Source organism: Apis florea, unplaced genomic scaffold, assembly GCF_048593485.1.
Source record: "Apis florea isolate Af1SG1 unplaced genomic scaffold, ASM4859348v1 contig_2291_pilon, whole genome shotgun sequence".
Lineage (NCBI taxonomy): Eukaryota > Metazoa > Arthropoda > Insecta > Hymenoptera > Apidae > Apis > Apis florea.
The window spans coordinates 3,496,461-3,522,677 of NW_028256553.1; the positions used below are offsets into that span (position 1 = coordinate 3,496,461).

At 27.1% G+C, this 26,217-nt stretch overlaps 3 protein-coding genes across 13 annotated transcripts in view; 1 reads left to right on the top strand and 2 right to left on the bottom strand.

Moving 5' to 3' along the window:
• hlk (hulk) overlaps positions 1 to 1,911 on the bottom strand; it is a 38,682-nt gene extending 36,771 nt beyond the window's left edge. For 7 of the 8 annotated variants that reach the window (XM_086903501.1, XM_031916919.2, XM_086903500.1 and 4 more), the window contains exon 1: positions 1,438 to 1,807. In XM_086903501.1, the coding sequence (XP_086759627.1) occupies positions 1,438 to 1,744 (307 nt within the window). In that variant the 5' untranslated portion in view covers positions 1,745 to 1,807. Of the gene's footprint in view, positions 1 to 1,437 lie in introns of all 8 variants that reach the window. The other variant, XM_086903499.1, reaches the window with a different exon arrangement.
• Positions 456 to 10,478, top strand: cn (Kynurenine 3-monooxygenase cn). Of its 4 annotated transcripts, none has more exons than XM_086903507.1 (11): positions 456 to 833; positions 5,147 to 5,216; positions 5,466 to 5,656; positions 5,713 to 5,761; positions 6,921 to 7,008; positions 7,075 to 7,246; positions 8,203 to 8,454; positions 9,348 to 9,437; positions 9,594 to 9,734; positions 10,034 to 10,195; positions 10,281 to 10,478. In XM_086903507.1, the coding sequence occupies exons 1-11, from the start codon at positions 831 to 833 to the stop codon at positions 10,377 to 10,379; spliced, it is 1,317 nt and encodes a 438-aa protein (XP_086759633.1). In that variant the 5' UTR covers positions 456 to 830; the 3' UTR covers positions 10,380 to 10,478. The 4 variants fall into 4 exon arrangements, with proteins under 4 accessions (XP_086759633.1, XP_086759634.1, XP_031772782.1 ...); XM_086903508.1 differs by lacking the exon at positions 456 to 833 and adding an exon at positions 1,776 to 2,171; XM_031916922.2 differs by lacking the exon at positions 456 to 833 and adding an exon at positions 4,822 to 5,014.
• Positions 10,234 to 25,975, bottom strand: LOC100872416 (2-acylglycerol O-acyltransferase 1). The gene is made up of 6 exons (XM_003694270.3): positions 25,558 to 25,975; positions 16,895 to 17,179; positions 14,531 to 14,805; positions 13,602 to 13,788; positions 11,358 to 11,557; positions 10,234 to 11,070 (listed from the first exon to the last, which is right to left on the bottom strand). Exons 2-6 carry the CDS (start codon positions 17,119 to 17,121, stop codon positions 10,913 to 10,915), a joined length of 1,047 nt encoding a protein of 348 aa, XP_003694318.1. The 5' UTR covers positions 17,122 to 17,179; positions 25,558 to 25,975; the 3' UTR covers positions 10,234 to 10,912.
• Between the last annotated feature and the right edge of the window lie 242 nt (positions 25,976 to 26,217).

Consider the following 26,217-nt stretch of genomic DNA (forward strand, 5'->3'; position numbering starts at 1 on the left):
TTTCGACGAAATATTATATCGATATTATTTCGATCGGACATTAATTTATAACTGTTTTGATTGAAACGCCACGTGCGCTCGATGTATTTTCAAAAACCGATTAAAATTAATCCGTTCGATTCTAAATCCCTGCTTTTAGATTCATACAAATTTTCTCAGATATTTATGTTATAAATTGTACATAAAATTTGTTAAATTTCTGCCTGAAAAATTTATTCCCTTCTGCGATCCTCGTTCATCCTGGAGGATCATCGAAGGTGGTGCGAGGCGAGGAGAAGACGAACGAGATTGGTATCTTTGTAGAGAAGAACAGAGGCGTCAATCTCCTGCCGGGGAGATTTATTTATAACGCGCGAACGCCGCGTCTCCGCCTTGGTACATTAAACCGTGCCCATATTGACGTCTCACTTGTCGTCTTTTGCGAGCAAAACGATCTCAATGACGAATCGCGTGTTGCAGTTCTGGCTTTCATCGACACCCACACGCCACGGGTTATGTAATTCTCCTCGAAGGAGGAGAAGAGGACGTAGAACGGACGTGGGGAAGGGTAGAAGAGGCCATTCCTCTAGTAGCCAAGAAAATTCTACGAATATTCGCGCGATGAATCTTTAAACGTACACGTTCAATTATTTTCCTCCGATTATAACTTAACAATAATATGACATCACGTTTGAAAGTTACGATATTTCGAATATCTTCTTTCTCGGGGCGATCTCTCGTCGAAGAATTCAGCTTTTAACCCAGATTTCTTTTAGAAGACGCGAAAAGCTTGGGGGAGAATCGAGAGAGCCAGCAGAGTCGGTGAACCGGGAAGGAATGCAAGAGTGAGAATGGTGAGTGATCGAGAGAGGGGGAGGAAAAGGGTGAAGCACAGGTAGAAGAATTTGATGACAATCTCTCAGACGAGCAAAAAGTCTGTCGGAACGAAAATTACATAATCGACACGTGTCTCAATGGATGTCTCGTTTCTGCATTTTCATGAATTCGCTTTTGCGATGCTTGCTTAAACGCGAATAAAGTGCTCGAATCATTTGTCAATCTTGCGTTTGAAATTTGACAAATATATAGTATATGAAACTTCAAGTTACAAATAAAATAAAATAAAAAAAGTCATCACTACTTCGAATTGTTTAAATTCTCTATCTAACCTCAACTATGAGAGAATAGTGCTCCTAAATTACATCACGGAATATCAATCAACGCCGTTCACACGTTCTTAAAGAACGCGATTCTTCCATCTCCTTGTTAAAAAAAAGAAAAAATATGGAATTGTACATCGAGGAGACAATCCTAAAAACGAGGAGCAAGAAGCGCAGCCATCATCATCACCATTTTGATTCTTGGAACCGCTCTTCCCAAGAGTCTTGCTAAATCCAAAGTTGTCCACCCGCCAGAAGAGATGGGAAAATTGGGGGATCCCGATGGAGAAACACTTACACCAGTACACGGCAACAAAGTCCTTCTCGTTGAGGAGCCGCTCGAGTTGCTTTGCATTAACCTCCTCGATGACAGGCTCGGCCTCCTTGTGGCCTCCCTTGGGCCGGGGCTCGTCAGATTTCGCCTTCGCTGCGGCGTCCACGGTGGCCAGGAGGGCGCATAACACCGCGGCCACACCGAGAAGGGCGATCGTCTTCGCGTATAGCATCGTTGCTGGCCCGCAGGTACTAGTACTCCTCCTTCGTCTCCGCCAGCACCACCACCACCGGCCGAACCGCACCGTCGAAACGTCGTTCGCCGTCGACATCGCCGCACTGACTGGCACACCGGCTATTTTTGATTTTTCGGACAGCGCCGCGAGAAACCGACGACGACGGCCACGCCACGACCATCGTCGTCGTTTTCACCTTCCTCGCGCCATCCCCTGACCAGAGGAGGACCTCGACGCGGGCAGAGCCTTCCCTTCTCGTATCCGCTAAGCGGTTTTCGTTTTTGTTTCTCGACAATTTGGAGTATTTGATTTGGCTTGGCCTGTCTGCTTCTCTGCAGATTCTTGTTGCTTTTTGTGGCGAGGGAATCGTGGTCGAGCGGGAGGATCTCGAGTGGTTGCCATGGGCAAAGAAGCTTTTTGGAGTAGTTGCTGTCTGCGCTTTTCGAGATTCTTGTTTCTTTTTGTAGTGAGAGAATCTGGGTGACGATCCGGCCAGGTGGAATTTTTCTTCTTCTGGTATCTGGTAAAATCTTGCATGACTTGTATTTTTGTTGCTTACGATGCTTGATATTTGTTGTTGGTTCTTATTTGTTTTTGCAGTGAGAGAATCGTTTTTGACTGGCCTGCTGGGGACCAGCAGTGAGAGATTTCCTTCTTGCGTCTGGTGAACTTGCATGGTTTCTGTTTTTATTGGCAGCTTGTTACAATTTTTAAAGTTTTTCTTTCTTTTTGTAACGAGAGAATCATGATATAAATGTGGATTTTGATTTGTTGTTGGAGAAAGCTTTTTCTTCTTGTAAGGCTGTTCGTTTTTATTGGAGATTATAGGGTATTTATAAATAGTTGATCTATTCTTTGCTTGAATCTTCTTTCGATGAATGGCTTCTTTTTTAGTGGATTCTTGATTTCTCATCGTGTTGGAAGTTTTTGCGATGATTTATCTTCTTGCCTTAAATCTTTTGACTATTGAAGATGAAAATTTAGATGATTAATGGAATATGATCTAAAATATAAATCCTTGACTATTTATAGCGAGACAATTTCTGCTGGATCTTTGTGTCCTTTTTCATTAAGAGATTCAGCCATAACAACGATTTTCTTCTTTCAAAGATGCTAATTTTCCGTTAGAAATTTTAGATTAACTGATTTTTGATTCCTTCCATGTTGAAGATTTCTACAATGATTACTGAAAATGGGAGTTTAAATAATTCTTGGAGTATGATTTTAAGATATAAATATATCAAGCATAGGATAAACATTTATGATCATTTATGGTTGAAAATTTATCAACAAAATATTATTTTTGGAGAAATTATTATTATTTGTATCGATTTGACATAATTGTGATACGTCTGAATGAAAGCCATTTATGAAAGCTTTGAAGTTTTTAAGACGTGTAAATATTTCGACTTGATGATAGAAAAAAATATATCAAATCAAACAAGTGTAGTGTCAAGAAATACATAATTTGATCTCTATCCGTTTTATCTATTAAAAATCGATATACATATATCAAATTATGTTCGACCATGCAAGTTTGATCTGACATATTTTTCCTTTACCATTAATAACAGCCGAGATATTCAAGTGGGCTGTTTTAGATGCCTCACTCTGTATATATGAGTAAAAGTGATTGAACGCTTGCGTGAGAATGAAATTAAATAAACCAGTTTTCATTGTAAACAGTGTTTGAATTCAGTCATGTTAATATGATCTTCGATAATATGATATTACATAAATAATCATATAATTAAAAGCTATAAAAAAGCTAGAAGCTAAGTCTTTAGAAAAATAATATTTTATATCATTCATTAAATACAATTTTTTAAAATAAGAAAAAATTTAATTTCTGTAAAATGTTTTGAGATTCAATATTTTTAAGAAAACTTATAAATTTTCACTTCCATCAATACTCGTGTGTTTAACAATATTCAATTCTTTATTAAAATTAAAATTAACCACATCTTTATAATCCACTTAATTTTTTTTCTCATCTGAACATTGTATAGATAAGAATTTTCTTTTTTTGAATTGAATCATTATTTCTGTCATTTTTAAAATCACAATCTCATCTGAATCTCATTAATATCCCTATTCAAATATTATAGGATTTTTAAAAGAATTTAAAATTATTTTGAAAATCTTATTTCTTTATTAACATCATTATTATTATTAATCCCTTGTCAATTTTTGTTTTAATAGAATATTAAAATATCCTTGAATATTATTAACTTATTAATTATTAATTTCCATAGTTTATGTGAATTCTATTAATAGTATTCAAAGGATTTAAATAGTTGAGTCAAAAAAATTCTAAATTCTTATTCTAAATTCTTTTAAAAATTGTATCTGATTTATCATTATTGAAAAAATTGCTCAATTATTTTGAACATTATCTAATAATTAGATAAATCCATCATTACTTACAATCTCTTGACTATAGATTTCTTAACTATGAAAAGATTGATTTTATGAATTGATCAATATATTTTTCTTTTCATTCGTTTTTCATTATTCAAATAATGTTTCTTCAAAGATAGATTAACAGTTATTAATTAGCTTAATATTCGTTTTTCATAATAATTTCATAATTCTAAAAATTATAATCCTTCTCTCTAAAACAACAACCATATTGAACTGAAATCAAATGATTAGACATTAATCTAATTATGAAATCCAGATATATAAATACCATCAAATTGTTGCATATTCAAAATGATTTCTCTGTTATGCAAATTATGCTATACTTATTCTGAATGATATTTTAAATTACATTATCTTTCAGTTTGTAAAATAATAAATAAAATATACATATTTGAATGTGTTGATCGCTATATAAGTTATGAAAGTATTATTTATATTAAAGAATAACGCATTTTGATACAAAAAGCTTTGATTTCTTTGATAATTATCTTTATAAATAAATTTCTTCTTTAATTCTTCTTCATTCTTAAAAAAAAAAAAAAAAAGAAAAAGAAAAATTAAATTCAATATTTTTTATCAATTAAAGATTAACTATAAGTATTGTAAATAAATTTAATAAATTTAATATCTACAAAGAAAAATCATATTCTCAACAAATTGTAATCCTGATACGCAATAAATTGATCGTTCTTTGCGTAATTTGCATCTTCGATTTCTTCAAGCAATCGATATCTTTGGAAAATTTTCAGATTATTAAAAAATTTGACAATGATATTTTAAGATCCAATGTTAAGTGACTCGCTCAGTACGCACATGTAGCAAATATGTATGCTTGCACGATTATGCTAGGACAGGTAGTTGATCAGCGGCTTCGGTGCAGGACGGTATACCATGACGGTCACTGATCGAAAGTCGCGAGTCGTCATAGTAGGAGGTGGTTTGGTGCGTGTTTTACGACAATTTTTCACGAAACGAGATGATTTTATAATTTGTTAGAAGAACTTTGAATTAGAAGAATGTCGGATCAAGATTTCAAATTCATTTATTAAAATAGTGAAATTTCGATTCTTTTAGGTCGGTTCTCTGGCAGCTTGCTTTTTCGGGAAAAGGGGCCATTCTGTGTCCATTTACGAGTATCGTCCAGGTAAACTTTTCGATTGGAGAATTAATCCAATCATTTCATTTTATTTAATCGATATGTGTTATTTCATTTTACATCGAATACACATGATTTGAAAATTTGAAATTGAATTTTTTTAAAGATAAAATGGGTATTTCGAGTATATCTGTTTTATTTTTATTTTTTGAAGAAATACACAAGATGGAAGGGTTGGCAAGAAGGTGAAAAATTTTTGGAATGTAAGGGATACAAAAATGGTCACATTCGTTTCAGATATCAGAACAGAGGATTGTTGGGGTCAGAGCATTGACTTGGCTCTGTCAGTCAGAGGGCGGGAAGCTTTAAGGGCAGTTGGCCTTGAGGAGGTTGTGGTCGATCACCATGGCATTGCTATGCGTGGTAGAATGATCCACAATAAGAATGGATCGCTCAAAGAAATACTTTACGACGGCGTGAATCAAAACGTGAGTGATTTTTACAATACGAAGTTTTTCTGCTACTTTCATTCTCGTTTTTACAGTGCATTTATTCAGTCACCAGACGATATCTAAACGTAGTTCTACTAAATGGTGAGTAAAATTTACTATGCAACAATATTATTTTTTCCTTCATTCATTTAATTTTTTCCTTGTCTTGCAGTTATTATGTCAGAAATTACAGTTTGTCTGATAACGAAGACAAAGTATGAAATAACTTTACACTCTAATTTTATTTTTGCTTATAATAAAAATAAGCTAAATATGTATAATTTTTCAGTATCTTGTATTTATCGTAGTACCAATTATTAATTAACCAAATAGATTAGTCGAAGAATCTTTTTTTCTTAGAGGAGATCTATAAAATCTTTCTCATTAAATCATATTATTTTCCATCGAGAGAAGTCAAAAGATATTGCGTTAAATTATCTCGATAAAATTGAAAATTGAACGTATTCGAGATCCTTTTATGCTGGAGAATGGCCACTGAATATCCGATGACGCGGCAGTGCGTGAAGCCGCAAGAATTCGAGCGTGTCGTATTTCTTTCTACCACTAGCTTGTGCTTCTTACGATCTTCTATGCACTCTGGTGTACTTTGCTGCCATTTTAATCCGATATACGCCTATTTATGCATGAAACTTTCGTTATAAGCCGATGCGTGCATACAAGCGATCTCGAAGGATTTATTAAGTTTCAGTTCAATCAGTGAAGGCATTAGATACATTTTATTGCCAGGTTGATCTTATTTAAAAGTAGTACAGAAATGCTTTATAAAGAGTTCTTCTTGTATAATTTAAGGGATTGTATAAGGAAGAAGGCCTTTTTAATTTTATTTTTGAAACGATCGAAACAAATTATTGCTTAAATTTTTTATTCTATTCTCACAATTTAGAACGCGTTGTATAAATATTTTCAGACTTTTATTTATTGAATAAATTACGTGTCAGTTGAATATACTTTGATTAGAAAAGGTAATAGTAAAAATGAGATAATTCAAATATCAATTAGTTTTAATTCCTTTTCTTTTTAATAGATCTTCTATGGTTAAAAAGTTTTTATCTTTTTTCTTGTCGCTTTTTAATATAATAATTTTAGTAGAAATAATTTGGAAATATGGATGTTGAATAATGATTTACACATGTAAATCTTTTCTCCAAAAAGTTTCATAATTTATTTTTTGATTTCATATGATAAAGGATCGAAAGTATATCTTATCTTAAATTACTTTTTTCATTTTTGTAAAACACAGCTGCCGAGAAATATTCCCAAGTAAGTCTCCATTTCAACAAGAAAGTCGTGGATGCGGATTTAGACGATGGAAAGCTGACGATATTGGAGTAAGAATTAATAATTAATCGAAAACAATTCAAAAATCTTCGTATAACGTTCGTTGAATTTTTCAGCACGAGAACCCGAAAGATAGAGAAAGCGAAAGCTGATTTGATAATAGGAGCCGATGGTGCTTACTCGATCATCAGAAGAACAATGGCGAAGAAGCCGCGGTTCAACTGCAGTCAAACTTATATCGAACATGGTTACCTTGAATTATTCGTCCCTTCTGGAAAAAATAACGAGGTAAAAGTTTTTCTTTAATCTTAAAAATTTTGGATGAAGACTAGCTTTTCCATCATTTCGATTTGACAATTTTGACCTCAGTTTTTGAGTTATTCGTATATAAACTTCGGCACTGGATTGTATTGAATTTTTCCCTATTTGTACAGACACAGTAATAAATATAATTCTACTATGCATATCTATAGTAAGGTATATTTTGAAAGAGAAAAGAAAGGAAATTACAAAAAATTATATATACATTAGAAAGGAAATCTTAGAAAAAATTTCGTTCAAATCTATGAAGAAGAAGAGCTTTGAATTCTCATTCAATTCGATAGTAAGTTAGTAAATTATATAAAGCTTTTTGAGAATAACTAAAGCCAATTACTAGTTGCAATATATTTCAAATTCATTGAGATTTTCGCGGAGGAATTAATTCAATAGATTGGTCAATTTTTAAAAATTTTATTCTTTTTAAATTTCCATTTAAATATCTATGTTAATTCTTTTTCCTTCTAATCTGATAAATTCACATCAATTCATAGACATCGATCACAACTATGATATAATTTAAAAAACGAAATATTATTCTATTGATTAGAATTTCGTAGGGATTATCTTTATCTTATTTTATTTTTATATGAGATTATTTTTAAACCCATCAGCGATAAAAATTGATTTCTATTCTATTTTTATTCACTGATATATAAGCAAGCCACACGTATATAAGATATTAGTTCTATAGATGAAATAGAGATAGAATGAAATCCCTCTGTCTTTTACATTTCTATCTTGCTTTATCTAATACGGATTTAAAAATTTGTTAACATAATTTAACACAATAAAATAATAAGTCTCAATTGATATGATTTTGTATTATTTTTTATGTTTGTTTCATGTTGATCTCTGGAAATATTTTGCATATCGAAATGTTGAAATAAAATTTTTTAAAATATTGAAATCTCTTGAATTTCAAGTATATGATGAGTAACAAGCATCTTCATATCTGGCCACGAGGAGAGTTCATGATGATAGCTTTGCCTAACGACGACTGCACATTTACTGTTAATTTATTCGCCCCTTTCTTAACCTTGGACAAGCTGAAGACGCCTCAGGATCTTTTGAGTTTCTGTGAAGAATATTTTCCTGATCTAGTGGAATTAATTGGAAGGCAGAAGTTGGTTAAAGATTACTTCGAAAGGGAACCAAAACCTCTGATTTCTATCAAGGTAATTCCAATCAAATTTTTACCGATCGATGAATAAAATGTAATTGAAGAATACTTTAAAAGAAAGCTCTAAAAAATTTCTCTTCCAATGAATTCTCGATTAATCAGATTTATCTCAATCATTCAGGATTCGATTATTCTTCTGATTATTAATACTTCTTTTTCTTCATTAATATTAATTAATATTTTTTGAAGCTGATAAACGTTGGACAAATATATAATTGATATATAATTTAATTGTAAATGTTCAAAATCTAAAAATGAGTTGTAAAAGAAACTGATTCATATAAAGAAATGTATTTCTAATTATTTCTTCTCGATTATCCAGGATGTTTGTTCTTCATTTGAACCAGTTAATTGGAATCCTTTATTTTAAAAGTTTTATTATTACTTAACAAAAAAGAAACAATTAAATTATTTTTAAAAATTAAACTACTAATTACTTTTGTGAACTAATTTTATTAAAATTACATTAAATTCTATTAATATATTTAAATTACGTTTTATTATTAATTAACAAAGAGAAAGGAAGTGATCAGAAGAAGACTACTTTGAAAAAAAAAAACTCAATTGCAAAGTTGTAAAGTTTTTTTTAACTTCTTTTAAACTTTCTTAAAATGTTTATTTATTTAACATTCATTTTATTGTATTAAAATTTTATAAAAATATTACATTTATTATTAATTGATGAAGAGTTTGAACTTTTTTTGAAAATTATTTTGAAAAAAAGAATAAAGTTGCTGAATTATATAGTTCTATTACTTTTGATAGATACGAATTTGAATTTATGTGATAGTTTAAAAAATCAAAATCAAATAAAATAACGATAAATAATAAAAATAATTATCAAATTCTAATTCATGATTAAAACTACTTTCTTACAAACATTTATAGTGCAAACCTTATCATGTTGGAAAAACCACCCTTCTTCTTGGGGATGCTGCTCACGCTATGGTGCCTTTCTATGCCCAAGGAATGAACACGGTGAGTTTCACTCGATCGATTGAACGATTTCACGTCTTCTTGCTCGTCAGAAAATTACGTTTCACGATTATTACTACACTTACTCGTACAATTTAAATGTCCATAATTATTTTCGGCTCCACAAATACTTTTGTAATACATTTTATCATACATCAGGGTTTCGAGGATGTTTTACTTCTGGACGAGTTAATGGAACGTTATAACTCGGATTTCAGCAAAATTCTTCCAAAATTCTCGGAATTAAGATGCGAAGATGCGCATGCCATTTGCGATCTTGCTATGTACAATTACGTCGAGGTAATTTCATTAACATCTTTTGTTAAATCTTTATCGAATTAAATAAAAATTAGTGATCATTACATTAAAAAATTAAAAATATAGATATATATATAAAATGTTATAATTCACGCAAAGAATGTTGGAAAACAATTTCAAATAAAGAAATTCGTTTCATTTTCAAAGATGCAGATATAAAAATAAATTTTAAACATTATCACGATCGATGAAAAGAAAATGTAAGGAATATTTGTAAAGGATATTTTGAAATATTCTCAAAGTTGTCTCACAAGCTTGTTAAACTTAACAAAATTTTCCAGATGAGAGATTTGGTTAGGAAAAAATCTTTCCTCGTTCGAAAATATATAGACACGTTTCTCTATAAACGAATTCCAAAAACGTGGATACCTCTCTACAGTACAATACACTTTTCGAGAATGAGGTTTCGCGATTGCATCGCGAACAAGCAGTGGCAGGATAAGGTGGGTCGAAAGAACTGTGAAGAAAATCAACAATCGAGTAAGAATTATTCAAAATGTACTGTTTCGAACAATTATCTTTTTACAGGTTTTACGCAGAACCGCTTGGTGCACGGTATTCTTAATCATAGCTATATTAATGGCGTCCCTCGTCGAGTTATCCGAAAAGAAAAGTATTTCGTATTAAATTTTAATACAGATTATTATTATACAAAGTGCACAACCAACGTGGATATGTTAAATGTGTGCGTATCGATTTTACCAATAAAACTAACTTGTTGACTAATTTCATGATTTTTTTTACCTCAACAACAGATAGCTAGAAATTACTTAACTAAAAATAGCTAAATTTTCGCTACGATTGAAGATCGTAATTATAATTGTTTGCACAATTTGAGCAAATCTGGTTTAAGGCCTTCACCTTGTTTCTTCACTCTTCTCGATGATGGAACATCGGTATATAAATATTCTTTTAATATAATTACTCTTCTATCTTAACTCTATTGGTTCTTTTCTATGGAAAATTCTTAAGCTAATCAATCTAATTGACTAAAAACCTGTCGCCCAATTAGGTATATTTCTTCTATATATCTACTCGGCACTTGTATATCTAAAAATCACGCGAAGCATGATTTGTTTGAACTTTAAAAGTGATTCCTTCGGGCAATCAATACGAGGATTCATTGAAAAATATTTATAGTATCTCGTAGTTTGTTATCACTATAGAAACTCAAGCTTCACCGAATCCGCATTCTTCATGTAATTGTGCTTCTGACTTTCGAACAGCTCCACCAGGTGGTTGACGAATTTCTCGTGGTATTCGTCGATCTGTTCTGTCGTAGGTTCCTCTATCTTTGGCAATTCCAATGGGCTACCGACTGACAAGAGAGAAATTTATACATTATGTATTATGAAAATATCAAGTATATTTTTAGATGTTTTTATTTAAGTATTATCTCTTCTGAAATATTATTAGAACCGTTATAGTAGTTGATGTTGTTAAGAAAATTAAAATTTTTAATGCTATTTGCGACTATAATATAAAAATTAATGCAAAATTCCTTTTTGAAAATTGAGAAAGGTGATTAATTATTATTTTGAAAAATGGATTAATTCTTGGCTATAATTAATTTAATTAAGTGTTACGTCTGATTAAAACACTCACCAACAACCGTGACTGGTTTCCGTCGAGGGATAATGCCAAAAGAATATTGGAAGAATCCTCGACCCTTCAAGAACACTGGCGCCAATCCGATCTTTTTACGAACGTAATGCTGTATTCTTCTCATCAATGTGCCCTCTGGCCAATAATATTGATCGTATATGTCTGTTTCGCCAAACGAGATCACAGGTACTAAGGGGGTCCTAAAACAAATAAATCAAATTGTTAATTAGAAGAATTTTGATTATTATGGATAATTCGTTTCATTATAAATGAACTCTTTTAACACGTTCACTGTTCAATATTATAGCTTTCCATTTTTTAATCTGTCATTATTAGTGTTCGTTTATATAATAATTTTGTTAATTACGTCTTAAAATATAATGAATGTATTTTAAGATTAGTATTTCAGATTTTATATTAGCATCTTGAACGATTTATTTTCAAGATATAATTTTCTTCTTTATATAAATAAATTATTTATTGTTATGTAAAGTTCATAATGCAAGCGAAAATAGATAAAGATAATGAATATGCACGTTAAATGAATAGAAAGATAAAGAACATTATACGAATTTTTGAATACAATTGAAATCACAGGTCAACAATTCATATTTAATATTTAAGAAGCTTTTAAAATTATTCTCTTCATTAATAGCAAGCATAAAATAAAATGTTTAAAAAAGAAGAATAATTCAAAAATGCTAATAATTGAATAACATTAGATTTATTTATAATATCTTAATTACTTGATGGAAGAAAAACCGTGATTATTGTATGAACAAAACGATTAAATGATATTTAAATCAGATTTTATCAATAAATTAGGAATAATGTTAAAAGTTTTTTTGAACACTGAACGTATTAAATAATTTGCAAAAATCGATGTAGATAGGTTTGCGGCAATTTACTGCGATTTACATATCTTTCTTTTTTCATGATGTTTCTTATTTTCGAACTTCAACTTTGTCAATTTTTTTGACGAAGGATAAAAATTTGATGCAATGCAATGTAATGTAATGTTAATGAAAATTGTTGATTTTCAAATACGTGACAGCAAATATTAAGAAAACATGAGCAAATATTATTTGAAAATATTATTTCACTCAATATTTAAAATCAATTTACATTCGGATCGTCAATGTCAATAAAAATGTTCATTCTAATTCTAATAATCGTCAAAGATAATATTATTAAGTTATAAACAATTTAAACTAAATATAAATCACAATGGTGAAGCAATTGGTGGAAACAGAGACAAGATGGTCTCACTCTAATCCATCTCGTTTCGTCTAATGCAAAATTCAATTGCTTGCGATTTAATAAATAAATTATTATATTTTCGTGTAATAACTTTTGCGTTTGTTTGGTTGAAAACCCCTTCAAAGATATCCAGTATAACGTAACGTAATATAACACGTTAAATTTTATGGTTTAAAATCTAAAATCTAATAAGTAATTAAGTAAAAAGTATTTATTTCCATTTATCTTTATTTCAAAAATCTATCTTCCTCGATCTTGAAAACAATGTATTATTTTATTATTTCGTAGTTGAGCGGCAATGTATATTTCTAATAATAAATGATTGTTCATAAAATTGTCGAAAAAAATTTTTAATGTGATTTTTTATAATATTATTTAACTATGTTAAAACTTATTGCAAACTGCTGCAAGCCGCTCGTCTTCGTAATGTTAATAAAAATTGAAATGACGTGCGTTACGTTAGAAATTATTCGTTTTCGAATAAAAATTATCAATTTTTGTCACAAAGAAAACCACATTTTTATGATTCAATACGAAATGAAATCGTACCTCGAAATACGAATATTATTATCTTTGTTCATTGCAATTTTTAATGAATAATAAAATAAGAAACCGGTTAGAGAAAAACTTATACAGTGTTTATAACGATGAAAAAGATACAATCTGATGTAATCTTTTTAATTTTAAATAAAGTATCATTCAATATTCTAAAAAATAATCAAAAAAAAAAATCAATTAATTCTTATTTCACTTAAAAACATGATTTTCTTTGAGAAGAAACATTTAAATATGATTTTTTTTTTTTTTTATAATGATGTTACTTTAATATGCTATTTTTGATAAGTCAAACAACATGTTTTTTTCGTAATGTACGTCATAGTACTAAAAAGCAGATAAATGTATGCACAAATTTAATACAAATTTTTCCTCCAATATTCTCGCCAACTTGTAATACGAATCAATGTAAACATTGATAATTCTAACCCATGCTTCAGCGCAATCTTAACGAAGCCTTTTCTCCTTTTTAGCAGGATACGATATTTGCCCGGCTTACATTCCAATGATTCCCATGCTCCACCGATAACAAGAATGGTTGCTCTTCCGGTGAACGGTGCCTCGGGCTTCGTCGATAGTTGATGGATTAAACTCCTTTGGGAACTGCTGATACCGGCTACGTTTTTAAACAAAAATTAGAAATATGAGAAGAAAAAAAAAAAAAAGAAAATTGGAAAAATTAATTCAAAGGGGCTTCGTTTTTTAATACACGGTTTCAATTTACGGTTCCTTTCTTTTTCAATTATCGATGATTAATTTTTTTAAATAAGAAAACTTAATTCAACATACAATACCAAGAACTAATATTTAATCAACGTGCAATATTTCTCACTGAATCATTTGAAAACTAGAAATAAAATATTGAATCAAAAATTGTATTAAAATTAATCATAATTTATTTAATTATGTACATTGCTATCGTTCAATATTTCTTAGCATGTCTTGTGAAAATATCGAAATATATAACAACTGATAGATTTTTATTTACAGAGAGATTTCATGCGGAATAGATAATTTATGCAAATCGAGGAAAAAATGTATTTTACATTTAAAACGCTTTGAAAATTTCTTTGCAACATTCAAATCAGTAACTTTTCAATTATTAATAATATTTCATCGAGTAGAATAAAAGAAAAAAGACAATTTGAGGATAAAAAAAATAGTATTAAAATTCTGTTAAAAAATTTTTATTAATAATTCGTGAATTGAAGTTATAATTCTATCTTTAAACAAAATCAAATAACGTGTTTTCTTTTGTTTCGTTTCTGGAAAATACGTAATTCAAAAGTTCTTTTTTTACATTACACTTATTCGTTACGCCACATGCGTTAAAATAAAAATTTATCAATGATACGTACCACCCATGTAGGCATATTCACGGAAAAATGGGATTTTAAAGTGTTGTTCCAGTATCACGACCCGGAAATCCAAACCCGGAAACACTTTTTTACAGTTGAGATGCTCCGTTCCGAATGCGCCGAATACTCCCGTGGACAGAATTCCATGTGGAAAGCTGCAGAATAAATACGACTTGGTCGGATCCAGGTCGGTAGTTTTCACTAATTTTATAGGGAAATAGTTGCAAAAGTAACGTTGCCACGCGTTGCTTCTCATCAATCTTGTCCATCGTTCGCTGAAACAAAGAAATCGAGAATTCACGATGCATTTCAATTGTAATTTTATCATTTAGATTTCAGTACAAAGAATAATTTTTTTAACATAAACTTTAGATGTAGAGATATAAAGTAAGAACCTTGAAGTTTTTATTTTTATAATCATTAATTATAACATTTTTTTCTTTTATTCTATACATTTATTAATACTCTATTTTGACAATATAAATGTAAAACAATGTTTATGATATAAATAAGGAATTCTTTTAAAATGACAATTTTTTTCAATCTATTCTAAAATCTAATTTATCTTTTCCTCAATCTATTCAAGTTTTTTCATCCAAAATTATTTTTAGGAATATATATAATAAGAATCATATTCTGGAAAATAAAAAATTAAATTATAAAAACTATGAAATTGATAAAAATTAAGATTTGTTGATTAAATTCAGATTATATATGTTGATTATATGCAGTAAATTTAATTAAGTATTATTAATAAATATTATAGAAAATAATTTTTTATTTTAATTAGAAGCCATGAATAGCAAAAAGAAATTTTACTTCTACTATATTTCATTTTGTTTTAGATTCTTATCGACATATATATCACGATAGACTAAATAGTAAAGGAATTTTAAAAATGTGAAATATCGAAATTTCATTTGCATAGATCAATATCCGAGGTAATAATATAGATATTAAATATATGCATACTTAAAAATTGATTTTTTTTCAAAATTGATTTAAATGATAATAAATTTATAAATTAATTATATTTGATTAATTTGAATATTTATTATTAAATATTATATAGATTAAATATTATATCGATTTAATAAAAGATATAAATAATTAAAATCTTATTCACAAAGATAAATTCAGGAAAAATAAAAAATTTAATTCTGAATAACGAGTTTTTTTTTTAATTCTATCTAATCTATAAATCTTCTATATAAAATAAACTATTCAATTAATAATTCAACAACATTATTAAACGTTTCGATTCTTATTTATTCGTAAATTTAACGTAAAAAGAATTTTATCGATTACTTATCTAAACCAAATTTATTAAATGATAAGATCACAATTCGTGCACAGAATATTCTACTTAGAAACCAACAAATTTTGCCAACATATTTAAGATATTATTTTGAATAAAAAATATTATACGTATAATGAAATGATTCTGAATTTTCATTTTCAAAATATAGTGATTAAATGGATTTAAAATACTCAATTTTTAACGATAATTATTTATTTATAATGTTATTTATATTGATTTAATTAATGATAAAAATAAATAAATCCAAAATATCGATTCTATTCATCGATTAAAAAATGTTTCATCATATAAAAAAGTGTAAATTAATATAAATCGATATATAAGTTGATTTTAAACGAAATATAAATATTAAAAATTAAGTAATGCATCTATTTATCATTTCATCATTCTCGACAACGAAGATACTAATAATAGTGTTTGCATATGTATCGTTTTTTGTTCAGAATAATTTTTCAAATATGTTGGCAAAGAATTATCTGAAACATCTTAAACAGGATATCCCGTGATTAATGATAAAACTCGACAAAGAGTGACACGTGAACAAATCAAAAATATAAAACGAAATTTTTATTACTTAAAAATTCGTTTTTGAATAAATTAAAAAAATTTTCAAATACAAGATGAAATGGCTATCTCCAGATTTGATAGATTAGAATGAATTATCGATAGGAGATAATTTGATACATGAAGAAAAAGATAAAAAAAAATGCAGAATAAATTTTTCTTATTTAAAAATTAATTTTCGACAAAGAAAAAATTTTTGAAAAATGAAGATTTCAGCGATAAAATTCTATACTTTTTATTTATTTTTACATCTAATAGTAATAGTAATTACAACCAATTTCACTTGATTGATATTTTCAAAAAATTTTCAAATTTGATTTATTTGAAAGGGAACCTTCAAATCAAAAAATTTTCTGTATTTTCTTATTATTTCATGCAGAATCATTTCTGTATATGAGTTATTTTAATATCGTATCTTTTATTTTATCTGGGATACGTAATCGAAAGATTAAGAGAAATTGTAAACATTTAGAATTTACCTTCTGCCGCCTTTATTACATGTATCCCAATCGTAGTACATCCAGAGTGTGTAGAGCAGCACGAAGTAACGTGTGATTTTCGAGTACAATAGGAGATAAGCAAAAAGAAGGTAACCCATTAAATCTCCTCCGCTTAGAAGAACGATCCATAACGCAGCTGAAAGCGTTTCTAATCTTCGTTTCAATGGTACGTTCAACGGTGCGAATTCTACGCCTAGAATCTTCATCGTCTTTCTTATGTTTTCCTCCTCTTATCGTGACATCAAAGCAGTTCTTCTGAGGTAGCTAATAACAATAGATCATTAGATTACTAATTTAATTCTCGCTAACGTATATGTCTGAGTTATGAAAAAAGATAGTAATTTTGAAATGAATTTATTGTTAACATTGAATTTTTCTTTGATAAATGATAAGTAATGATAAAATATTTATTGTAGACAAAATAAATATAAATAAATACAAATGAGAAAAGCAATAATTGTATATGAAGTATTTTTCCTTAAAATGATGATGATATGAAAATTTATCTCGATTTTCTACAAATATATTCTTTATATGTTAATTATATGTTTATTATTTTCTTCCATAAATTAATTTCTATGATTGATAGATATAGATAGTTGATTAATTTGTTCAACCATTACATTTACTCTCATTTTTTATGCAAATATTTATTTCAGTTTTATTAACATTTTAATTTATTTTCAAGATAAATTAAAAAACAAGATTAGAATTGAACAAAATTATTATTTATTATTGAACTACGTTTACTTTATAACATTTATTTTATTTTTATTATAAATAATTATTATAAATAAATTTAAAATTTTGTCACGACTTTTTTTTTTAAAATTTAAAATGTTGAGAAAATTTGAAGTGGATAAAATGGATGGCAAGATACTAAAATATTAATATAACAAATAATTATTATTATCATAATATCATATTAATTCTATTAAAATTGAATAAATTTGCTTTGTAAAAAATTAATTAATAATCATATACGTAATATAAAATTTAAAAATAAGATTTAAAAAAAAAATAAAAAACTTGTCAAAAATCGAAAAAAAGACCATTTGATTTTCAAGTGTTCAATTTATTATTTTAAAATATTTTACATTATCGGTATCATATATTTTTCAAATTCTTCGTTGCACGTATCCTTGCACGTGTCCTCATCGCGACGCTTCAAGAATAGAGATATATGTGTATACACACTAAGTACACAAATTGGATGGACATAACTGTGCATCGTATGACTCTTTGACGTAGGACTTAGAAAATCACTAACCTTGGTAAGTACCCCTTCTCCAAATTTTATACCTGAAATGATTCCGGTCGGACTACTTTGCTGCCAAGGCAAGTTCTAATGGCACTCTTAACAAGCAAGGTCAATATTGGACTCGAGGAAAACGTGGTACGACATATGCTCTTCGAACAATGTACGGGTATTATTTATAGAAACTAAGAGCACTAAGAAAAGAAATAGACTCGGTTCGTTCGATTGGACCAATTTTATCTTCGTTTGCCTCGATGTCTATATATCTCAAAATTGGGAAAAATAAATTTTTAAAATAAACGATTTCTAATAAATGGAATGAAAATCATTTATTTCTTTGAACGACATCGGATTTCGCAAATAAACTTCTCTTTGAAATAATAATTGACCTGAATGAATAATATTTCAAATTTTGACATCAACTATTTTAAAATTCACTGAAAGAATATAAATATCCAGATAGAAAAATAATAGATATCTATTTCAAATAATAAATGTAAAAGCGAGACTTCATATACGTATGCATTTGTACCGATACAATGAAGAAGCATTTTGTTTTTTGCAATTTTTGACTGTGTATCAGTGTCACATGCACACGTCCGTGATTATCTTCTCCAGCATAGAAATAGACGCAGTTTAGGTTACGTTTAGCTGTCAAGTTCACAGTGTATTATTTTTCTTAAAGTCTTTTTAACACTTACACAACAATAATTCTTTTTATCTACAATTAAATCTATTTATCTTTTACTGAGGGCATCATTCATCATTATTGTTTATGTATTATTTGTGTTATACATTTTTTTGTAAACTTTCATTTATTGTGCATTATTATATGAAATATATCATATAAAATACTAGCTTTATCGAGGAATATTTATATATATAACCATATTGCAAACATAATAGTACAAACAATGGCTATTTATAATGACATGACTGATGTTATCAATACTTGTGAATCTATGAATCTGGTATCAATACGTAGGTCAAAGGCAAAAATAGAATCGAAGGGAATGAATATATCTCTTTGATATCTAGAGGAAAAAATATTAGATAATATTACAGATATTAAATGAGTATTGCTCTTTGAGGTGAAGTATCAAATGATTGATTCAATACAGTATTGGCTTGATATTGAATGAAGAGGAATCGGTATCGATAATCGATACCAAATATTTAAAATTTTGATACGCATCGATACTTTCTAGTGAATACTTTGGCATTCGATTGAATCGATAATATCATTGATAGTGATACTATTACTAGCTATGTGAACAGTGATCGAAATAAAATAATCAATGATGACGAAGAACTCACTTTCTCGATCTCGATTCTGGATCATTTTTAGACCTCGGTATGTAATGTTGGACAATTTTAATTCCATTAATAATACTTTTTATTTATTTGTCTAATAAATAAATGTTCTTTGTCTCTTTATCTTATCTAACTGGGGCAATTATTGTGAGTTTATCACGAGAAAAATCTAATTTTGCTATATTATTAATATCGCAAATTTAAATTACTTTATGGAATTTGTTTAATTGCACTAATGGAAAGAAAAAAATAAAAAAATTGATTTAAATCATCATTTCAATTTTAAAGTTTAAGCATCATATCGATATTTACTTTAACATTATTGTTACATAAATTATTAAACTTATTAACCCTTTCGTAAACGTGATTTTTTTTTTTAGAAAAGGATTTTTAAAGATATGTATTTATTTATTGTTATTACAATATAAAAAATTTTCATCGATATGACATATGATTTTATTTAACATTATATATGTATTATCAATATATTTGCATGTTTAGATAAGCAATTTAAAAAGAAGAATTAATAAAAAAAAAATCTGAAAGAAAATATATATGAGTTACAGAAAAAGAATATAATTGTAATGATTTGGACGTTTTAATTAATATTGCCAATATTTTTTATTTATAATTTTATTTATAAATCCATTTTTGATTAATTAAAACTTATTTTTATCGTACAAATTCGTAACATTTGATTAAACGTAGTAATATTTTTTCTTATTTTGGAATTCCATCATTTCTTAAGTTACATTTTTTTCTTGACATAATTTTTTATATGAGCTTCTTTATGTTATAAGTATTAAATTTATTATTAATAAAACGAAGTTATTAATTAATAAAAAGAATAGTATATATAATTGAAGAATAACAATAAAAAATATAACTCAAAAAACAAAAGATGTGTTTATTCAAGTGAAGCAAAAATATTTTTTTTTTCTATAAAAAAATGTATAATTTATGTTAAATAAGTAATTGACAAATATATAGTTTTTTAAAAATATTTATTATTAATATGGCATTTTATTATCGAAAAATAGAATATATTAATTTAAAATTGAATCGTATTATTGCGTTTAATCAAGTGTCACAAATTGTACAATTCTTAATATATTTGTAGAGACATTTTTATAGAGTTGATTTAAGAAATCAAAAGATAAAAATTGGTATACAAAAATATCGATTTAAGCTTATTCATTAAATTAAAAATAGTTGAAATTTGAATTGGATGAAGCGAGACAGCTCTATCTATCTCTGTCACACCACCATCTTTCTCCATCTCTATCTCGTCTCAATTTACATAACACATACATAAATTCCTTATAATTTAATAAATGGATTCAATCAATCGATATTTTTCTATATAAACTTGTATTTGTTTTGACTTTTAGAACTTTTGATCCTTCCATTATATTAATTCTGTATACAATTCATAATTATTCTGACAATATTTATATTTTTCGATTTATATTTGCTGTTTCATTAAAATATAAACACTGTACCCTTGAGAATAAATTATAACGTGCATAAATTTTTATTAAAATTATAAATATTATAATTATCTCCAATAAAATTATTCTTAAAATTATTAATTAAGGATTTCAAATTATTCTGTAATTATTTATTTATGCATTTACACATACATAATTAATCTTATATAAGTTTTATATAAATTCATTTTATTACGTTATAGCATACGTTTATTAATTATAATAATGAAATATAATGTTAATAGGATTATATATTGCGTTATTTACTGATATTTATAATATGATGTTTGCAAGATATAATATGAATATGATATAGAAAATATGCGAATAAATTTGAATTGAAATGTTAATTATTAAAATTTATTAATTAACTTATTAATCATGTAACGTAAATGTAGAAATTATATAAAAAAAAATTTAAAAAAAGAAAAAAAAGAAGAATTTAATTAATTTAAAATTCTGAAATTTTTATTTCAGATTTAGAATTAACGATTTTTATTTGAGATTTTAATAATAAACAAATAAATTCACGGATTTTATTGATCAATTTTATTGATCAATTACTGCTAATCGGCAGCAATTTAGTTTAATACAAAAAATGCGCAAGATAATAAATTGAGCTTACAAATTACTAAATGTTTATAAAATAATATTTTATTAGATATTTTATTATTTTGTTAGAAATATTTTTTAATGAATAAAAATATTAATTGATCTATATATAATTTTATTTAAAACAAATTTATATTAAAAATTTTAGAAAGAAAAAAATTACTAATTCACAGATTTAATAAATATCGATGTAATTAATATTGTTGTAAAAATTGTTGTATACTTACAGAAAATACGTGAGATTAATTTTTCAACAATATATCTTTCTTAGAATTTGATCGAAATAATTTAAAAACATTTTTAAAACAAGAAAAAAGAAAAACAATTTGTATTAAGAAATGGTTAGATTAATTCTTTTTTTATTTTAACAATCAATTTCTGAGAAATTTCACAAATTTTTTCTATTAATTTTTTTGATATCAAACTATCCTTCATATTTAATCATCAGTAATAAGGAAGTAATTATAATCATCATGGAACGACTATGCAAAATCTCCTACAACCTGACCTGATCTCACGCAAGCTTATTGAAGCGACACCGAAAAGTTCTTGCTCTCACTCAATATATCTCCTTTTCAACACGAAAATCAATTCAAAACACCAAGCTACTAAATCCTCGTTTGAAACTTTGCCCTGACAAACAATTTCGTAATATCATCACCATTCACCTACGCGAAACTTCCATTAATTGATTAAAAAATTGGTTATCGATTTATTGAAAGTTTTAATTTGATGGATTAATAAATGCTATAGCAATATCTCTTAAAGGTTAATGAATCATTTAAACATGGCAAATAAATTATCGATTAAATTATCGTTTTAAACTAATGTGTCTTTGTAATTAATATATCGTGATTAATATATTTAATATGTTTAATCTGTTTGTAATTTTTTAAAATTATATAATTTTATCGATATATTAGATAATGTAGAGATATTTGGATTCAAATTTGATTTTCACATTGACAATATTGATAAAAGAGATAGAATTAAGAAATTGAATATTATATGAAATAAATAAATTATTTTCAATCGATGATCAAATAACAAAACAATTATTTTGAATGATAATTAAATAATAAAATAATTCTAAGAAAAATCATATATTTGTATAAATTAATAATGTATTTATTTGAAAAAAAATATTTATCTAAAGAACATGATATATCATTCAAATAAGGAGATTATTAGCATAGTTAGTAGGAATATATTTAAATATTATATCACAATTACATTATAATTTAATACATGGTCGAAAGAAAAATATGAAAATAAAATACGAGAATAAAATATTTATAATAAAAATGAAGTGTTTTTTAAAAAAAATTTGATTTCATCATATTTTGACTTGTATCGAACATTAGATTATAATTTAATTTTAAATTTGTCATTTAAATTTTAAATATATAAAGTAGGTCAATATAAATTTGATTGATAAATGAGAATGCGAAATTATTTACTATGAAAGTGGGTCATTCCTGTCTATATTCCATTTATATTATAGCTGAAGTAGTAAAGTTCTGACATTATACATGACATAGAAATGAATTAAAAGATTTTATTTATTTTGGAAACTATTCATTTTGTTTTAAAGCTTAAATGTTTCGTACAAAGATTGTGAATTTTATTTAAGTTATTTAATTTTTTTATTATTATTAGAAGATACTGTTTCTTAAAAATGAAATTCTATTTTTATTATTAAAAATTATTGATTAATTGCTTCAAATAACGAAAGTAAAATTGTTTATCAATAGATAACTTCGCGATAACAGTGATATAATATCAGATATAAATGATATAAATCGTTATATAATTCGTTAAAGTTGATGTTTTAGAAATAAAGCCTATTTTAAAGAATCTTAAAAAGGAAACGATAGATAAAGAAATTAGATTTTCGAATGAAAGATAAATAAGTAAAAAAAATTATAGAAACCAAGTTGTGATATGATAATTTGAGATTTATGGTATAATAAAATAATAATGAAAAAAATATTTGAAAAAATAAAATATAATGAAAAAAATAAGGAAAATTAATAGATAAGAGTATTACGCAAAAAAAAAAAAAAATTGTAAAATTATTCCAGTCAGAAAATTTGTGAATAAAAGTTGCTCGAAATGTTACATAAATCTTATGTACCATTTTCAAAAGAACGTAAAAATATTTTTGAAATTTTAAAATATGGCAGATTTTTATAAATAAATATTTCTTTAGTTACTCAAATATTTTATGTTATGATATATGGCAAGATGTCAAAATATAATAAGGAAATTCAAAAAATTTATGTTTAAATATTATTTAAAATATTTCTATGTGAATTTTAATATAATAACAAATTTTTTAAATAATTTAATATTTCTAAAATATGAATTGATCACATTTTGATAATTTTGAAAAGAAAAGAGATAAAATTAAGTTATATTTTAAAAGTAAATAATTTTTGTTTATCCGTTACAAAAAGATTATTATATAAATTTTTTCAACAAAATACAGCATACTTATACTGAAAAACTTATATTTAAAGATTTTTAAAAATCTATTTTTTTATAAAAAAATTATTTACTTATTTAATTTAATTTATTTATTTTTTATTTTTAATTTAAAAATATTTATTTTGATTTTGAATATTTTTCTTCTGAAGGAATCTTACTTAGAATTTCATTATTTTTTAAATATTCTAAAATATATACGTGTATATCTTATCTCGTTAGTTTTTATGACAATTAATAACTACTTTTATTGTCGAAATTTTATCTTGAATATTATCTTGAATTTTTGACAAGATTTATAATTACTGATCAGTAAAAAATTTCTTTCAACATCTCTATTTATTTTAAAATAAAGGCTTATTGAGAGTTTTATAATTTTATTTGTATTTTTTAAAAAAACAAATTAAGTTTTATAATGTTGAATTATTTCTAATCAGAGTTTTTAAAATTTAGTTAACGTTTTTTTCACTCATACCATTCATATTGCTTTTTTTCATTCATGGTAAAACAATTTTACGCGTCTGATTTCATCAAAAAAGTTGAATTTCATCAATGAAAATATCGAATTCTTTTATTAAATATTTTAAAAAACTCATTATTTCTTTCCATTGAATTTTTTTCTAAAGCAATACTCATGAAAAAAACAGTAAAATCAAAACAAATGTGTTGAATGCAGTAAAAGATCCATAAAAAAAAAATTATAATTTAAAAAATTGTAAAATTGTTGAAGAAATAATACTTTTATTATAGGAAAATATTATTATTAATTTTTATGATTTCGATTAATATTGCGAAAATTTCTATTGTCAATTGGATCATTTATAAAAAAAAAAAATAAAAAATGAATGATCATCATTTTTATCCCGGAAAAGAATACTTTATATTAAGATAATCGCAGATATTTATAATGATGTAACCCAGCATGTTATGATTTAATTGAGACATTTCATCCCATACATCGTAATCTTCAAATATTATTTCATTTGAAAATTTCATATATATTCATATTATAAGTATAAAACTTTTTTGATAAAAATCATTCATAAAAATACAAAATAGAAAAACACATGCGCATGTATGTATTTAAAAAAGAACATAACTCTTTTAAAGAGTTGAAAAAAATATTTAAAAATGCCAAAAATTAGAAAAAACAACAAAAATACAATCCATAGACAAACTCTATAAAAAGTTATTAGTAATGAATATTTTTCGTATCTAAATTATAATCTCACTTTAAACATCTTATTACAAATCTCAATAAATTTGAATAAATGTTACATTACATTAAATACATACATAAATATTTCATAACACGTTTTTCACGAGGTAGAAACATACAATGAAAACTGATTTGAAACATAAAAAAAATATTCAAGGCTCTCGAAACGAGTGACGAATATCTGTCGACCCACTCAATCACCAAAATAGACAATACATATAACACGAGTGACATCCGTGGGTAAGCGTTCCCTAACGCTTACCTGTGACCACGATGGAGCCTGTTTCCATTTGCAGACTCCAAAAAATTTCCAGCGCCACCGGTCAGTCGTTCGCCCCTCGTGCACTGATCTTCGGCGTCGGTTTTTCTCCAAGTCCAAGTTTATACAACGGTCAGGACGAACGAAGAGCACAGGACGAGGTAGAGGAAGGTGAACGCTCGCGACGATATGCTCGGCTCAACGTTACAGTGTTCACTGGCTCGGCGCCTTGCGAGACGGACGGAAGAGGCCCGCGTGCGTGAACGTAACGCGGCGTACAGCAGCACGCGGCTGAATCAATGAAGGGAGAGGAGGCATATCTGTTCTCTCTGTCTTTCTCTCTCTCTCTCTCTTTCTTCGTAGCATTGGTAGGCCGCGCGCTGCTGAAAAATTGATGCTGCCCGATGCCGTTTTATGTTATGCTCTCTTCTCGATCGATAATCCGTGGATCTAGCTGATGAGACGAGTGGACGGTGGAGATTGCAGATTTGCGAAGGGATAGAGGGCGCGCCCTATTTATGGAAAGGAAGAATGTCTTTTCCACTTATGTTGTGTTGTGTATTACGTTTACGTTTCACTTTGAGGATGTGCAAGTATTTACGAAAGTATGCGAATACACTTTTTATAGGAAAATTTTATGAATAGCGTCGTGCTAAACTTTAT

Bases quoted from the DNA above. Each gene is read 5' to 3' on its own strand.
- cn (XM_031916922.2), top strand. From the start codon at position 4,964: ATGACGGTCACTGATCGAAAGTCGCGAGTCGTCATAGTAGGAGGTGGT. The intron at 5,015-5,146 runs GTGCGTGTTTTA...CGATTCTTTTAG, and splicing joins TCATAGTAGGAGGTGGTTTG to GTCGGTTCTCTGGCAGCTTG. The intron at 5,657-5,712 runs GTGAGTGATTTT...TCGTTTTTACAG, and splicing joins ACGACGGCGTGAATCAAAAC to TGCATTTATTCAGTCACCAG.
- LOC100872416 (XM_003694270.3), bottom strand. From the start codon at position 17,121: ATGAAGATTCTAGGCGTAGAATTCGCACCGTTGAACGTACCATTGAAA. The intron at 13,789-14,530 runs GTACGTATCATT...TTAAAAACGTAG, and splicing joins TGAATATGCCTACATGGGTG to CCGGTATCAGCAGTTCCCAA. The intron at 11,558-13,601 runs GTTAGAATTATC...TATTTGTTTTAG, and splicing joins AAGATTGCGCTGAAGCATGG to GACCCCCTTAGTACCTGTGA.